This window comes from Oncorhynchus gorbuscha, linkage group LG16 (assembly GCF_021184085.1).
Source record: "Oncorhynchus gorbuscha isolate QuinsamMale2020 ecotype Even-year linkage group LG16, OgorEven_v1.0, whole genome shotgun sequence".
Lineage (NCBI taxonomy): Eukaryota > Metazoa > Chordata > Actinopteri > Salmoniformes > Salmonidae > Oncorhynchus > Oncorhynchus gorbuscha.
This window is the reverse complement of record NC_060188.1, coordinates 38,233,408-38,251,754: the sequence shown is the minus strand read 5'-3', so window position 1 is coordinate 38,251,754 and position 18,347 is coordinate 38,233,408. Positions and strand designations below refer to the sequence as shown.

The following is an 18,347-nucleotide window of genomic DNA, read 5'->3' as shown; positions in this document are numbered from 1 at the left end:
AGTTTGTCTCTGTGAATGGTTTGTCCTCTGCCAAATCAACTGTAAATTTTGGTGTTCCTCAAGGTTCCGTTTTAGGACCACTATTGTTTTCACTATATATTTTACCTCTTGGGGATGTCATTCGAAAACATAATGTTAACTTTCACTGCTATGCGGATGACACACAGCTGTACATTTCAATGAAACATGGTGAAGCCCCAAAATTGCCCTCGCTAGAAGCCTGTGTTTCAGACATAAGGAAGTGGATGGCTGCAAACTTTCTACTACAAACTTTCGGACAAAAAAGAGATGCTTGTTCTAGGTCCCGAGAAACAAACAGATCTTCTGTTGAATCTGACAATTAATCTTAATGGTTGTACAGTCGTCTCAAATAAAACTGTGAAGGACCTTGGCGTTACTTTGGACCCTGATCTCTCTTTTGACGAACATATCAAGACTGTTTCAAGGACAGCTTTTTTCCATCTATGTAACATTGCAAAAATCAGAAACTTTCCGTCTAAAAACGATGCAGAAAAATGAATCCATGCTTTTGTTACTTCTAGGTTAGACTACTGCAATGCTCTACTTTCCGGCTACCCGGATAAAGCACTAAATAAACTTCAGTTAGTGCTAAATACAGCTGCTAGAATCCTGACTAGAACCCCAAAAAAATTCCTAGCCACCGTGCTACAACACCTGCATTGCTTGCTATTTGGGGTTTTAGGCTGGGTATCTGTACAGCACTTTGAGAAATCAGCTGATGTACGAAGGGCTACATAAATACATTTGATTTGATTTGAAAGGGAGGACCAGAAATTCTGAGGTTACACCTAGAAAAGCAAATCTGAGAAATTTCCTCTGAGGAGGATATATTTAGATGTGAAAGTAAGTGTCCTTTAGGTTGACAGATACGAACCTGTTCTTTCCGGAGTACTAGGCCCAAGACGGTGGCAACAGAACACAGCCCAAAGAGAAGACTTTGGGAAGTCTCTTACAGAACGTAGCAGAGCAGTGTGTGTCAACATTCTGAACGTGTACTTTCTCATGTGCCTGTTCAAAGCACGTAGATCTAGGATCGGGCGTATGCCGTCCACCTTTATTGGAACTAGGAAATATCTTGAGTTAAAACCACTGTGTCATTGCTGGGGAGGAACAATTCTTATTGCCCTTTTCCCAATTAGCGATGTTATTTCCTCCTGAGCCTGATTCCCCCTGAGCCTGAGTGTGTATGATTCCCTGGGCATGAGTGTGTGTGATTCCCTTCGAGGTGAGGTGACAGCGAATTGTAGTCTGTATCCCTTGTCTATCATGCCCTGTACCCAGTTTGAAACTGTGCATGCCCGCCAGTTCTCTCTCCACCCTGGGAGAGGGCTGATGGGAATTCCCCCCACAGACGAAGCAGCAACACCCTCTGTTGCGGGGAGGGTGTACGACAGTCCATGACCGGGAGAGCTCTTAGGTGGCCTATCATCACAGAAGGAGCGATAGCTCCCTCAGGTGGCGTTATAGGGAGGCACACTGTTTGTTTTGATTTGATGAGAAACCTGTCTATGGTGTCCTTGGCCTGTAGCCTGGTTGCGCTAGAGTAAACATTTTTTATGTGAACTGACATTGTGGAGTGTTTTTGAGATAAGAGGGTGGCCTTGTAGGAGCATCCACCTGAACATTGTCTCTTCTCTTTGGGCTGTGTTCTGTTGCCACCGTCTTGGGCCTAGTACACCGGAAAGAACACTGAGGTGCCTGGGAACTTGCACCCTGGAACAAATTCAGGATTGGCGGAGGAGATTGCCTTCCCTAAGGATGGTTCTGTTCTCGCCTCTCTGGTGATGGGGACACCGCCAGGCCATCCACTTCTTCCTTCTTACCCCCTGGGTGGGGTTAGGATCAGGCCGGCTCCTTGGTGCTGTGGTGGAAATTCAAGGGACACCTTAAGCCAATCTTAAAATGAATCCCTCTTTATTATCAGCAAGCTGGAGAGGTTCCAACAAACTTAATGCACCATAGTACACATGTCAATCAGGAGCTCTCCTGGAGCCGTCCCAGCTTTTGTCTTATATATGGCTATACACAGACAAGTTATATTTGCATGATTTGGTATAGTTAATTCATCACTACCGGTGGCTCGCATGCGTGACTGACCAATAACTCACGAGGCTCTCTCTCTCTTGAGACCTTGAAACTGAGATTGCCATATCAATATTTTGGGCGTACTGCCAAGTTGTGGAGCAGTGATAGTGAGGATTCCTCTATACACAACCAGTCAATCAACTGCATGAACCCATCTAATTAGTAATTAGAAAGTAGCATTGATTTGATACATAAACATAACATTTCCCTCACAGTGACATGGGTGGGAAGGGAGGCTTCTTTTTGGCGGTGGGACCAAAAAGGCCTTTAGGGTCTACTGGAGCATCCAGGATCTTCAGCTTCTCACTAGTAGACACCGTGGATAGATTGAGCCACCACGCTCTCTCCTGGGATATCATGAATCCTATCTCTCCTGACACCTAGACGGCGGTTTTAAGCAGACGCAGGTTGAGGTCTGTGGCACTTGTCACGAACCGGCTCAAAGCCCCTAACAAAAGGGAGACAACGTGGAGATGAGGAGTAACAAATATATATTTATTAAATAAGTAACTAAGTATAATATACAATGGTGTGTGTAATCAGTAGTCAGTAGTGTAAGTGAGTGTTTTGCATGAATGTGATAATGCAGGGTGTTGAAAGATGCTAAAGCAAACAACCAAAAAAACACCAAGAAACACAACAAAGTCTATAAAGGTGTCTGCATGGAGAGAGTCTCCTCCATGAATGGGGAAGTGGTGTATTTATCCTGGGAGACACCGGGCCCAGGCGTTTCCCATGTAGCTGATGACCCTCCCAACTCCGCCCACCAGCATCCTAATAAGGAAACAACAAAGAGAGAATACGGCAGACAGAGTGGGAGGGTCGTCACACAATGCAGATCTCGTCCCATAAGCTCTCAGCAAGCTTGGCATGCTGAGAGCATGGAGGTGGTGCTGAGGGCCCTCCCAGCTGTGATGACCGACCTGTAGACCTTCTCTGTCGCGGAGGACTGTAGCCCTCGTACTTGGTTGATAAGGTGGGTCCAACCCCAATCCCTTCCATGTCAACGCAGTCCAACACTGACCCACCTTGGACAGGGTTCTTGGAAGAGGAAGGTGTACTCCAGGTATGGGTAACCACCTCCAGGCATTCTGGAATGACTGTTAGTAATTTCCTGGCCGCCCGTTTGGCTTTGGGTAGTCTCTTACCCTCATAGCAGGACTTGGTGGTCTATGCTACAGCATTGGGCCAGGGAATCACCTGTTTACCCTGCATGGGGCCAGGGAATCACCTGTTTACCCGCAGCGCATTTGTACACCTTCTGCAGGTTCACACATAGAGCTGGTGGGGGTAGCGTACCACCTGCGTGTCCAGTTTCAGAATCCCCGGCAGGAGGCTTGGTGGCCTGGCCTGAGGGGTTGAAGGAGTCTTCGGAAAAACCCTATAGGGTCGTTGTCGTCTCCAGAAGCCTGGCAGGGGGGGTTGCGAGGTTGTTACTGGAGTCCTTCAACAGTGGGGCAATGGCACCGAGCTGGTCGCTTCAGGATTCCCCGTGGGGATATCCATGGCCTCTGAGTCATCAGGGACATCAGCCCCTTTTTAGGTTCCTGTTGACTCAGGCTAGCCTGGACGCTCTTCACAGTAAAAAGGGCACAGTGTGGACAGGAGCCAGGGGAAGTTAATGCTTCCTGGGCATGTTGCAGCCCAAGGCAAGCAGAGCACACCAAGTGGGTGTCCTTGGCTGATATCTTGTTTCCACAGGAGCATATTCGTTCTGAGAGCTACTCCTCATTTGGGGTGGGAGTGCTTTTGTCGCCATAGCTGGGATGCTATGTTTTTTTTAGTCAGACAGCTAGTGATTACCGTTTCCGGATACGTTTCCGAAAATACAGATCAGAAAAGATAGCTTGGTGTAGCTAGTAAAAACGTCTCGTCGAAGTAAAACCCACAAAAGCTAGCTTCCTAACGAATAGTCACTGTTTGGATACAGCTAACTTGGTTGTGAATGTGTTACAGCTGTACCCCTTGCCTCCCTCAAATAATTTTCTTCCAACTAAGGCGAAAGAACATGAAAATGTCCACCTCCACACAGTCCTGAGAATAGCCCACAGCGTGCGAGTTGTAAAGTCGTGTGCAGTTGTGTTGAGGTAAGCTTTCTGATGAAAAGCGAAAAGACGTGTTTGAATGACTCAAGAGACGCTGCATCAAACCTTTTATAGGGTAGGAGGGACACCCTTCCACACGTCTCGACGTCCAGACAATTATGGCTGGCGTAGTGTAATAAAGGCTTATGACTAATACGTTAAAAACATATCCCATAAGTGAAACACCGAAACAAATACTTGAAAGAGAACCTACATGGGGAACTGGCATTGGAAGATATCCCACCCTCCCCTGGCTTTTTTTGTTTTTAACTAAATAAATATGATGTTTTAATTGTTGGTCGTCTGAATAGATTTTCCCCCACCTACACAATGTTCCCGTTTTGTGGGATCTTTTTGTTTTCCTCTCGCACAGTAAGTGGCGGCAATACAATTTTGGGGGTGTAGTCCGCCCCCCAAAATACATGCGTGTCGGAATCACGTCACAACTACCGGAAACCTTTTTAGGCAGCACGTGTGTAAAATTTTTCCCCTTGCAAAGCACGCTGCAAACAGCAAGCAAACGTATTGTTTAATATTATTTGTTTAATCGAAAACATGACAAAGGTAAAGAAGGAAAAGTCCATCAAGGAGGATGCTGGAGCGACGGAGACCGGAGTGACAGAGAAATCATATCTAGAGTTGATCGCAAACATTAACCCAATCGCGAATCCACTGGCCACCAAGAAGCTAAGCAAGAAACTTTACAAATGTGTAAAAAAGGGTAATTTAACCAGTCTTATTGGCTTCATGTACCTACTGCCAAATACATGCTAAGATATTACATGGATTTGCTAGCGATATACAGTCAGGAAAGTTAACTAGCTAAGTGGTGTAGCTTGGTAAATAGTGAAAGTTATCTAGCATGCTACGTTAGCACGTGTCCTAGCTAGCGATTCGGCAACAAATGTTTGTTGCCACACACAGTCAACCAACAAGACTAGCAGGTTTCTTATTTCCAACGCTCTTCTGTCCCTTTTCAGCATCCAAGCTCAAACAAATTCGCAGAGGAGTGAAAGAAGTCCAGAAGTTCATCAACAAAGGAGAAACTGGGTAAGTTTTGTTCTCAGTGTGCTAATGTTAGCTGCGTGGTGCATTATCCCCTATTCAGGTGTATCAGCCAGATAACTGATATATTCAAACTTATTTTGCAGCATTGTGGTGTTGGCTGGGGATACTCTTCCAATCGATGTTTACTGCCATCTACCAGTCATGTGTGAGGACAAGAGTTTGCCATATGCCTACATTCCCTCAAAAGTGGTGAGTAACCATTTTACCTATACATCTTGGAGGAAAATGTAAACCATATACAGGTAATTGCCGAAATAAAGGAAACACCAGCATGGTGTCTTAATAGGGTGTTGAACCGCATCGATGCATCAATAGATTCTGCAAGTGTCTAGAACTATTGGTCTAGAACTATTGGAGATGCAACTCCATTATTTGGTGTTTTCTTGATGGTGGTGGAAAACGCTGTCTCAGGTGCTGATCCAGAATCTCCCATAAGTGTTAGCTTGAAAATCGGCCCTGTCGAATTAAAATAAATTTTCATAACAATCGGTAATCAGCATTTTTGGATGCTGATTATGGCCGTTTTACGTTGCATTCCACGAGGAGGCTGCGTGGCAGGCTTCACCACCTGTTACGCGAGTGCATGGAGCCAAGGTAAGTTGCTAGCTAGCGTTAAACTTCTTATAAAAATCAATCAATCTTAACATAATCACTAATTAACTACACATGGTTGATATTACTAGGTTAACCAGCTTGTCCTGCGTTGCAAATAATCAATGAGGTGCCTGTTAATTTATAATCGAATGACAGCCTACTTCGTTTTAACAAAAGCGCATTTGCGAAAAAAGCACAATCGCTGCACGAATGTACATAACCATAAACATCAATGCCTTTCTTAAAATCTATACACAGAAGTATATATTTTTTTAAACCTGCATATTTAGTTACAATTGTGTCACAACTTTTGTGTTCTTTGCACGCAGAGTTAGGGTATTATGCAACAGTTTGGGCCATCTGGCTCATTGCAAACTAATTTGCCAGAATTTTTTATTTACATTTACATTTAAGTCATTTAGCAGACGCTCTTATCCAGAGCATTCACCTTATGACATTCAGTGGAACAACCACTTTACAATAGTGCATCTAAATATTTTAAGGGGGGGGGGTGAGAAGGATTACTTTATCCTATCCTAGGTATTCCTTAAAGAGGTGGGGTTTCAGGTGTCTCCGGAAGGTGGTGATTGACTCCGCTGTCCTGGCGTCGTGAGGGAGTTTGTTCCACCAGTGGGGAGCCAGAGCAGCGAACAATATTTATAATTATAACATTGAGGGTTGTGTAATGTAATAGCAATATTTAGACTAAAGTTTGCCACCCGTTTGATAAAATACAGAACGGTTCCATATTTCACTGAAATAATAAGCTTTTTATTTTCAAAATGATTGTTTCCGGATTTGACCATATTAATGACCAAAGGCTCGTGTTTACCATATTATAATTAAGTCTATGATTTGATTGAGTGGTGGTAGACAGCAGCAGGCTCGTAAGCATTAATTCAGACTTTACTGTGTTTGCCAGCAGCTCTTAGCAACGCTTGGCTCTTAGCAACGCTTGGCTCTTAGCAACGCTTGGCTCTTAGCAACGCTTGGCTCTTAGCAACGCTTGGCTCTTAGCAACGCTTGGCTCTTAGCAACGCTGTTTATGAATTCAAGCCTATCAACTCCTGAGATTAGGCTGGCAATATTACAGTGCCTATAAGAACATCCAACAGTCAAGGGTATATGAAATACAAATGGTATAGAGAGAAATAGCCGATGCGTCATGATTTCTTTAACTACAACCTAAAACTTCTTAACTGGGAATATTGAACCATCAGCTTTCATATGTTCTGAGCAAGGAAGCCAAACGTTAGCTTTTTTTACATGGCACATATTGTACTTTTACTTCTCCAACACTGTTTTTGCATTATTTAAACCAATTGAGCATGTTTCATTATTTACTTGAGACTAAATAGATTTTATTTAGGTATTATATTAAGTTAAAATATGTGTTCATTCAGTATTGTTGTAATTGTCATCATTACAAATATCTTTATTTTTGTCCTCCAATAATCGGTATCGGCGTTAAAATCATAATCGGTCGACCTCTACTTTAAACCCCCTATGCTCCTTTGAGACCACTCTTTCAATGTCGGATCTCTTCTAGCCATGGTTGCCAAAACAATGGACACCTGGGCATTTTTATACATGACCTTAAGTATTATGTGGATGTTAATTGCTTCATTAACTCAGGAACCACACCTGTGTGGACGCACCTGCTTTCTAAATACTTTGTATCCCTCATTTACTCAAGTGTTTCCTTTATATTGACAGATACCTATAGCTTACTATGAATTGCTGACGTGTTAGTTTTCCAGCAGTAAATCACATACCGTCCCATTTGTTCAGGGGTTTCATGTCTAATACGACTAAACATGGTTTTATTTATTTTTTATTTTACCTTTGTTTTACTAGGCAAGTCAGTTAAGAACAAATTCTTATTTTCAATGACGGCCTAGGAACAGTGGGTTAACTGCCTGTTCAGGGGCAGAACGACAGATTTTGTACCTTGTCAGCTCGGGGATTTGAACTTGCAACCTTTCGGTTACTAGCCCCGTGAATGATGTGATTTGTTATTTGTCTCCTCAGGACCTTGGTTCGTCTGCTGGCTCAAAGCGGCCCACCTGCGTCATCATGATCAAATCTCATGAGGACTATAAGGAGGCCTATGATGAGTGTTTCGATGAGGTTTCTGCCCTGCCTAAACCCCTCTGAACCATGTCACTGGCTAGTGGACTCAGATGGACAGGCAAACCCCTATGGTATCTGAGAATGTCTGGCTGTAGGCAGAATTAACGAGGGAGTGAAATGGACTTTCATACTTAAGCCAAGCTACAGGGTGTTGTAGTATATCTCTCTGTGTATGTTGAACCGGGAATATCATACACTAGCCGTGATCCCCGTAAAATGTCAACAGGGCATAAGGTAGATGACACCCCCATTCTTTTGGTGTTAAGTATATGCAGTCTTAACTGTAGCTGGACATAACTTTATTTTCCTCATTCTGTGGGAGCCATGCATTGTCTACGGCCAACTACATTTGGAAAAATCTAGTGTGTAACTGTTGTGATTTAAATGTCGTCGCTACTATGGCTTGCACAGATAATATGCTGAGATTATCTCGTGTGTACTTTTTTGTTCGCTTGAACAGACAGTTCTAATTGAGTGACCACATGGGACTACAGGATGCCTGCTCAGTTAAACATGAAATCATTTCTTGAAATCCCATTCTCATTGCAGTTATAAACTACTGTGTCATATCTCCTACTTTGACATTTGGTAGGTAAAGTTTGAGTCATTGTTTGTCTTGTGTTTTTTACAGGCATATAGACATTTCCCTTTGCATAAAGGTTATTTAGATTAGTTTAGATTAGTTTAAGGTACATTAGTATGTGATGCAATGCTGTATTGATGCAATAAATACTTGTTTCTTTTGTAAATCTCGATGCAAAGTCTGCATTTTGAGGGGGAATACGTTTGCATCATGAATCCAATGATGGTGACTGAGAAAATGAATGACAAATGTTTGACAAAAGCCTAAGTGGGCATTTGAGATTGCCATTATTGAAAGACCAGTGTGGTGGAAACAGTAAGTTAGGAGGGCATGTTTGGTAGCAGGGAACAGCAGACAATCAACATTTTCAGTTGTTTTTTTGTCTTGACAACTTAGGCTAGTATTTCTAAACAAAATGTCTGTAAACATACAGCTCAATAATGTAATATTTTTGCATCTATCACCCTTGCTATTGGAGCAAGTTGTGGGCAAAATTATCCTATGATACTGAGTGGTACTATACAACAACCACAAGGTGGCAGTCATGTTTCAATGTAGACATTCCTTTAGGTGTCAGCTTAGTTGGGTTTCACCTGCTGTTATTCGGTCTTAGTTTAAAACCCATTAATTTGTTAACTTTACATTTAAAGTATGGCTTTCATAATGTAATGGTGCTTGGGTTCTGAGCTTTAAAAAAATGTCAATGTCCACTTTCCCTCACAGTAAACCATTGTGTGAATCGGGGTAGCACTGCTCTGTATTTAGTAAGGAAATATTGCATGTGTGAAAATGATCATTGTGTACCCCTCTGCTCAGTCCCCACCAGGCCAAGCTTTATGTTGTGTTTTCGCTGTTTTGACAGTTTAATTATTTTCCACAAATCGTGTATAAAAGCAGCGAGATATTTCAGTCCATCGGGGCACCACATCCAAGAAGGAACTTGAGCTGAAGATATCTACTACTTTCCAAATGTATTTCTTTGACATGGAATGACAAGGATGGAGATGATCCTTTCCATTTTGGATGCTCTCTTCCCCAATCTGGTGGATATCTATGGATATGATTTAGCTTTGAATTTAGATATTTTGAGACCACCTACATTGGAGGTGTCTGAACAAACAACTTCAAGGGCGGGGGAGTTCATTAGATATGTTTAACAATATACTATTGTCTTTTTCTCAGGTAAGACTTAACGTGCTCTCATAGTATGATAGATATCAACCCTGACTAGTACTAACAGATTTGGTTGTAAGGGCCTTATCTCGGCTGTTTCAGTAAAGAGAAGTGTACTCTCACTTTAGTGCCTGAAACGTAAGCTGTTTTTGAGGGGTCATTTGGTTTTGGGATACATATTTTATTTTTCACACCATTTATTTAAGAACTTAATGGAAATTTGTTGACAGTCTTCAGAGACTAGAAAAGTACTTTAGATTGTTTAATTTACCATTGGATGACACACAGTAGTTGGAGAACAGATCAACTTTGTGCATTTGGAGAGGTGGAGGTTATGACCAACCAAGGACGTGTGGATGTCCTTCCTGTGTGAAACATCCCTGGCTGTTAGTGGCCCTGTTTGCACAACAGAACACCTCGGCATCCGAGGAGTAGGAGACGGGTAGCCTGTGTCCAGGAGCAGGGTGACAGGAACAGAACTGCGTGGTGCTCTCTCCGTTTACCAAACAAACCTCATAGGTCAAGTCTGTTTAAGTAAACATGGTGGGTGGATCGAGCTGGGCCTTCAGGTTTGGGATGAGGTTTGCTCTCTTACATAAAACCTGATCTCTTCAGAATGTGTGTGTTAAGAAATCCATAAAGTGTTTTTTTTCTGTGCTCCAAACATTCCTCATAGCCCTCAATTCCCTGTTATGTGCAGCCTAGCTGAACCATCTGTGGCAGATGTTACAGCCGTAGTTGAGTTTACAACTTCACAACTGCCAAGACTGGGTGAAAACACGCTTTGGTGATAATGTTACTTATGTTATAAAATACATTTTACCAAGACATATGATTCTTCATGTTCTGAATCTTTCAGGGGTTATTTCTCTAACATAACATTATATCCAAAAAGTTGGATTTTGTAACCTAATATATCCGATAATAGAAACCTAGCAGGGAAATGTTTCCAATAGTTTTCCATCGTTCATTTTTCCCATAGGGAATTTTAGAAACACTTAAAGTAAGGGCTGTGTTTTGTGTAAACTTCCCCTTGCTCTGGTGGGACATTTTGATAACTAAATCTCTATCGGACAAGGTGACTTTTATCAATATATTCGGTTCTATTTACTATCAGAAATAAAAAATGCTGATTAGCCTCAAAGTAGACATTGTGCAAGACTACAAATCCCTGCAAGCTCCTGCACATCATGTTTGCTGTCGCCTTTGCTAACAGGTATTGTGTAAATGTAAAACTTGCAAAAGACAGTTCACAGAATTGTCAATCTAAGGAAATTTAGCCAATTTATGAATTACTACATTATCTAACATTAGGTAGTTAATCCAGAGATTCTTACCTTTGCCTCGATTCGGCAATCTCATCCAGATCATCATGGCATTTGTATATCTGTATGATAGCCACATTCGCAGCTAATTAGCATTTAATTTTGGGGATAAATACAGGAAAATATATTGATAAAAGTCACCTTGTCCAAGAGAGATTTCACATGGTTATCAAAACATCACACCAGGGTAAGCATACACAAAACACAGCACTTATTTTATGTTTTTCTAAAATACCCTTTGGGAAAAATGAATGGTGGAAAAACAATTGGAGCCATTACTTTGTTTGACCGCTAGGTTTTATGGGTATTATGACTTATACTCTGGTACTCTATAAGCACCAAGCTCTGTTGACAGAGCCGGGCCTCTTTCTCTGTGACTTTTGAGGATTTTACATGTTGTTGTAGTCATCTGTAAAGCTGTTTCCACAGGTCGCATGACACGAGCTGAATTACATGTATAAGGCTTTGAAAATAGAAAGTTTGAGGAATGCTCAGTGCTCCGTTGACATTTCATATAGATCAAAAAAGAACAGGAATTTCCCCATTAATATGAAAGCGTATTATACTAAAATATGAAAATACTACATCTCATGTCTCCAAATGTATGTCTATCTTACCTCAATATTGGTTTATGTCCTCTGGATTTGCGAAGAAAGATGAAGAGTTCAACGTTGAGCCTGGATTATGGAATGGATTATGATATAGACATGAGGGTTGGACCATTGGTTTTCTTAGAGGAGTATGTACACAAGTAATATATTTTTGCCCATTGTTCAAAATATGCGTTTTTGATTGGACCCCCTACAGCGTGTCTTCTGGACAAAGACTAATAGAGCATTTGACAGTGACCATGTCATTTGGATGCTGTCTTGATGTGTCATTTCTCGTCTCCCTTCATCTAATCCTATTTTCTCGCCGTGTTCCTCTCTGTCATCTTCCATCTGACAGTGCTATATTGACATGTTCAACATCTAAGCGGGCTGTCAGAGGGAGATCCATGGATGAGCAGCAGAGATGGAAAAACAGAGAAGGCAGGCAGGCAGGCAGCCGCCTCCTCCTGTGGCATGACTTATGAAACACATACAGCCTAGTCATCACCTTGGCACTCTCCCTCTCCTCTCTGTGCTGTGAGCTGGATGAGTTATTTGGAGTTTGGCTCTGTCCGTGTGGATGTTTATTGTTTCAACAGTGCACCTGCTGCCTGCCTACCCCCTCTCTAACTCACCGTAGCCTAACACGTGCCATTTCCCCTAATCTCACCGAGCGTACAACTCTGCCCCAGGTCACACTGCTGGGCACACCGATAACAACCAACATGTTCACCACCCCACTCAAGCTGACACCTGTTTTTCACTGGTTGATTTTGTTCTTGTTTATTTTAAACACTTTGTTCAAGACGGGGATCAAATGTTATACTGTTCCCCTCTCTATCTCTATCTATTCTCTGTCTCTCTCTCCCTCTCTCTATCCCTCCCTCCCTCTCTGCAGTACAGTCAGTTCATCAGACAGGTGTGTGGATGTCTGCACTGAGTGATGGAGGAGGTATAGTGGGAGGTTTATTGATTTTAATCACATTCTGTTGAGCAATAATTCCCAGCCCCGGGCGTGAGGCAGGTGTTATGATACTGATGATTTCTCTCCACATCTGGGTTGTTTACGTTTATATTGTCGTGGCTAGATCTCGTAGGCATACAGCTCCATCTAGTGATTGCGTCAGGGACAACAGTTGTTGATAAATGTAGCATCGTAGCTAAGCCTAACCCTAAACTATGTTTCTAACCTTAACCTCATTCTCTTAACCTGCTACATTAATTCACCTAACCTGCTGCATTAGTTCTCCTAACCTGCCATGTTAATTCACCTAACCTGCCTCGTTAATTATTCTAACCCGCTATGTTAACAAATCATCTGTGCTGACAAATCATCAGCATCACCACAAAGGCATGCACTCCGACCGCTGGCACCCATATTTTTTATTTATTTCACCTTTATTTAACCAGGTAGGCAAGTTGAGAACAAGTTCTCATTTACAACTGTGACTTGGCCAAGATAAAGCAAAGCAGTTCGACACATATAACAACACAGTTACACATGGAGTAAAACAAACATACAGTCAATAATACAGTAGAAAAATAAGTCTATATACAAAGTGAGCAAGTGAGGTGAGATAAGGGAGGTAAATGCATTAAATAGGCCATGGTGGCGAAGTAAATACAATATAGCAATTAAAACACTGGAATGGTAGATTTGACAGTAGATGAGTGTGCAAAGTAGAAATACTGGGGTGCAAAGGAGCAAACTAAATAACTACAGTAGGGGAAGAGGTAGTTGTTTGGGCTATTTATAGATGGGCTATGCACAGGTGCAGTGATCTGTGAGTTGCTCTGACAGATGGTGCTTAAAGCTAGTGAGGGAGAAAAGTGTTTCCAGTTCAAGAGATTTTTGTAGTTCGTTCCAGTCATTGGCAGCAGAGAACTGGAAGGAGAGGCGGCAAAAGGAGGAATTGGCTTTGGGGGTGACAAGTGATATATACCTGCTGGAACGGGTGCTACGGATGGATGCAGCTATGGTGACCAGCGAGCAGAGATAAGGCGGGACTTTACCTAGTAGGGTCTTGTAGATGACTTGGAGCCAGTGGGTTTGGCGATGAGTATGAAGCGAGGGCCAGCCAATGAGTGCATACAGGTCGCAGTGGTGGGTAGTTTTTGGGGCTTTGGTGACAAAACGGATGGCACTGTGATAGACTACATCCAATTTGTTGAGTAGGGTGTTGAAGGCTATTTTGTGAATGACATCGCCAAAGTCGAGGATCAGTAACATGGTCAGTTTTACAAGGGTATGTTTGGCAGCATGAGTGAAGGATGCTTTGTTGCGAAATAGGATGCCAATTCTAGATTTGACTTTGGATTGGAGATGTTTTATGTGGGTCTGGAAGGAGAGTTTACAGTCTAACCAGACACCTAGGTATTTGTAGTTGTCCACATATTCTAAGTTAGAACCATCCAGAGTAGTGATGCTGGACTGGTAGGCAGGTGCAGGCAGCGATCGATTGAAGAGCATGCATTTAGTTTTACTTGTATTTAAGAGCAGTTGGAGGCCACAGAAGGAGAGTTGTAATGGCCTTGAAGCTCGTCTGGAGGGTTGTTAACACAGTGTCCAAAGAAGGGCCAGAAGTATACAGAATGGTGTCATCTGCGTAGAGTTGGATCAGAGACTCACCAGCAGCAAGAGCGACATCATTGATATATGCAGAGAAGAGAGTCGGCCCAAGAATTGAATCCTGTGGCACCCCCATAGAGACTGCCAGAGGTCCGGACAACAGGCCCTCAGATTTGACACACTGAACTCTGTCGGAGAAGTAGTTGGTGAACCAGGCGAGGCAATCATTTGAGGAACCAAAGCTGTTGAGTCTGCCGATGAGGATGTGGTGATTGACAGAATAGAAAGCCTTGGCCAGGTCAATGAATGCGGCTGCACAGTATTGTTTCTTATCGATGGCGGTTAAGATATAATTTAGAACCTTGAGCGTGGCTGAGGTGCACCCATGATCAGCTCTGAAACCAGATTGCATAGCGGAGAAGGTACGGTGGGATTTGAAATGGTCTGTTTGCTTTCGAAGACAGACATACAGGGTAGGAGTTTGGGTCAAGAGTGTCCCCCCTTTGAAGAGGGGGATGACCGCAGCTGCTTTCCAATCTTTAGGAATCTCAGACAACACGAAAGAGAGGTTGAAAAGGCTAGTAATAGGTTGCAACAATTTCTTTTTTATGTTTATTTTATTTTTAATTTTACCTCTTTTTCTCCCCAATTTTGTGGTAACAATTGTTTTTTTAGTGGCTACTATCTTGTCTCATCGCTACAACTCCCGTACGGGCTCGGGAGAGACGAAGGTTGAAAGTCATGCGTCCTCCGATACACAACCCAACCAAGCCGCACTGCTTCTTTACACAGCGCGCATCCAACCCGGAAGCCAGCCGCACCAATGTGTCGGAGGAAACACGTGCACCTGGCAACCTTGGTTAGCGCGCACTGTGACCGGCCCGCCACAGGAGTCGCTGGTGCGCGATGAGACAAGGACATCCCTACCTGCCAAACCCTCCCTAACCCGGACGACACTAGGCCAATTGTGCGTTGCCCCACGGACCTCCCAGTCGCGGCCGGTTACGACAGAGCCTGGGCGCGAACCCAGAGTCTCTGATGGCACAGCTGGCGCTGCATTACAGCGCCCTTAACCACTACGACACCCGGGAGGCCCTGGGTTGCAACAATTTCGGCAGATCATTTTAGAAAGAAATGGTCCAGATTGTCTAGGCCGGCTGATTTGTGGGGTTCCAGATGTTGCAGCTCTTTCAGAACACCAGCTGACTGGATTTGGGAGAAGGAGAAATGTACATTGTTAAAACACTGTATATATATATATAATATGACATTTGTAATGTCTGTACTGTTTTGAAACTTCTGTATGTGTAATGTTTACTGTTAATTTTAGTTGTTTTTCACTTTATATATTCACTTTGTATGTTGTCTACCTCACTTTCTTTGGCAATGTTAACATATGTTTCCCATGCCAATAAAGCCCTTGAATTGAATTGAATTGAAATGGGGAAGGCTTGGGCGAGTTGCTGTGGGGGGTGGTGCTGTTGACTGGGGTAGGCGTGGCCAGGTGGAAAGCATGGCCAGCCATAGAAAAATGCTTATTGAAATTCTCAATTGTAGTGGATTTATTGGTGGTGACAGTTTCCTATCCTCAGTGCAGTGGGCAGCTGGGAGGTGTAGTGGGCAGCTGTGCTCTTATTCTCCATGGACTTTACAATGTCCCAGAACTTTTTTGAGTTTGTGTTGCTGGAAGCAAATTTCTGCTTGAAAAGGCTAGCCTTGGCTTTTCTAACTGGCTGTGTATATTGGTTTCTAACTTCCCTAAAAAGTTGCATTTCACGGGGGCTGTTCGATGCTAATGCAGAACGCCATAGGATGTTCTTGTGTTGGTTAAGGGCAGTCAGGTCTGGAGAGAACCAAGGGCTTTTATCTGTTCCTGGTTCTAAATTTCTTGAATGGAGCATGCTTATTTAAGCATTTTCTTTAAATAACCAGGCATCCTCTACTGACGGGATGAGGTCGATATCCTTCCAGGATACTCGGGCCATGTTGATTAGAAAGGCCTGCTCGTTGAAGTGTTTCAGGGAGCGTTTGATAGTGATGAGTGGAGGTCGTTTGACCGCTGACCCGTTACGGATGCAGGCAATGAGGCAGTGATCGCTGAGATCTTAGTTGAAAACAGCAGATGTGTATTTAGAGGGCAAGTTGGTTAGGATGATATCTATGAGGGTGCCCGTGTTTACGGCATTGACCTTTGTACCTGGTAGGTTCATTGATAATTTGTGTGAGATTGAGGGCATCAAGATTAGATTGTAGGATGGCCGGGGTGTTTAAGCATGTCATAGTTTAGGTCACCTAGCAGCACGAGCTCTGAAGATAGATATGGGGCAATCAGTTCACATATGGTATCCAGAGCACAGCTGGGGGCAGAGGGTGGTCTATAGCAGGCGGCAACTGAGAGACTTGTTTTTAGAGAGGTGGGTTTTTAAAAGTAGAAGTTCAAATTGTTTGGGTGCAGACCTGGATAGTAGGACAGAACTCTGCAGGAAAACCATGTTTATTACAGCTTGGTTAGAGCGTAGTTGTCCTATGGTTATGTTTTATTCAAACTTCCCACAACTTTCTGGTAATGATTGCAGGAGAGTTACGGCTTTGGAAGATTCTCAGCACATTTAAATAACTTGAATTTTTTGGGTTTCTTGCTACTTCATTACTTCAACAGAACATTTCCTGAAAGTTCAAACATGGTTACATTTAATACATTTTTTGGTAATGTTCCAGGAACATTCTCCAAATAGTTTGACATTGGGAATGTTCTAAAATTTGGTTATATTTAAAGTAATGTTCTAGAATTGTTCCTAGAATGTTACGTTTCTTCTTTGGGAATTTCAGTACTTAGCTTATTCATCATTCATAATGAATTAATAATTAACGTTTGGTTTGTGCATGTGACTGATCAATACTGGTTCATGCATGTGACAGACCAATACCTCATAAGGCTTCTTCACTCCAAGCTGAGACCTTGAAACTGAGATATCCTTTCGTTCTCAAAACAAGGTTCTGGGCGTACTGCCAAATTGCAGATACTGATAGTGAGGATTTGTTCAATCAGTCACTTGAGACAATCAGTTGTGTTGTGAAAAGGTAAGGATGGTATACAGGAGATAGCCATATTTAGTAAAAGACCAAGTCCATATTATGGCAAAAACAGCTCAAATAAGCAAAAATAAATGATCAGTCACTTGCATGAATACAGAAATTGGTTATTAGAAAAGCACAAACATAGAAAACAGAAATTGGATATTAGAAAAGCACAATTTAAAAATGTTCCATCACATTCCCTCCTCTTATCACTCCATCTGTGATAATTATCATTACATTTTAATGTAAGCATTTAGATTTGAGCTTCTATATTATACTATATCAAAATAAAGGTTCAACTTAAATTAACGGGAGTCAAGCTAATTTCATTCATAAGCATCATAATAAAGTTAAAATCTACAATCAAAGTAGTAAGTAAACCAAATCAACACATAAAACGACAGACACTTTCAAACCCTTCGTTCTGAGGTGTACAATCCAATTTGTAAAACCATGGCTTAAGACCTTTGCTTCATACAGTTACACATATGCTTCATTACATACTTTAATTGATGGATTCTGGCAATGACATTTCAGCTGGAGCTTTTGTCACAAGTGGCATGTTAATGACAGATCGGTATCTTAATGCATTTCTAGTCTAAAGTATTATACATTTTGCAGTGTGGACACCTCCACAATCAACCTGATACCCCAAATAAACAATTTTGGATAAGCCTAAATCAATTACGGGCACGGTTGACCACCCCCCACCCTTCAGATAGTGTTTCAGTTCATCCTCCCAATGGCACTTGTTCAAAATGGATGGCCCTTGACAATATCCCGATTTCTCTCAACTGAGCCGCCACTGTCCTTTACGGTCCATTATGTCTTGTCCATTTTCCTACCAGTACACCAGCAAGTCTCACGGCAGAAGTGGAGAAGGATCACAGTGAACAACATTGTCGCCATTACTTCAGCCTGTAAGAGGGGTTGAGGTTCACACGGTTCTTCGTCAAATTATCCCTTCCATGCATCTAGATACCATCTGTGCTCACATTCACATTCAGGACAGACCAGAACAACAGTTTAGCTTAGGGTATTTCT

The 18,347-nt window shown here is 42.5% G+C and overlaps 1 protein-coding gene across 1 annotated transcript; it reads left to right on the top strand.

Annotated features, from left to right (window-relative positions):
• Positions 1 to 4,623: 4,623 nt before the first annotated feature.
• LOC124000877 (H/ACA ribonucleoprotein complex subunit 2-like protein) lies at positions 4,624 to 8,734 on the top strand. The gene is made up of 4 exons (XM_046307551.1): positions 4,624 to 4,911; positions 5,171 to 5,240; positions 5,342 to 5,447; positions 7,884 to 8,734. Exons 1-4 carry the CDS (start codon positions 4,746 to 4,748, stop codon positions 8,007 to 8,009), a joined length of 468 nt encoding a protein of 155 aa, XP_046163507.1. The 5' UTR covers positions 4,624 to 4,745; the 3' UTR covers positions 8,010 to 8,734.
• Positions 8,735 to 18,347: the final 9,613 nt, after the last annotated feature.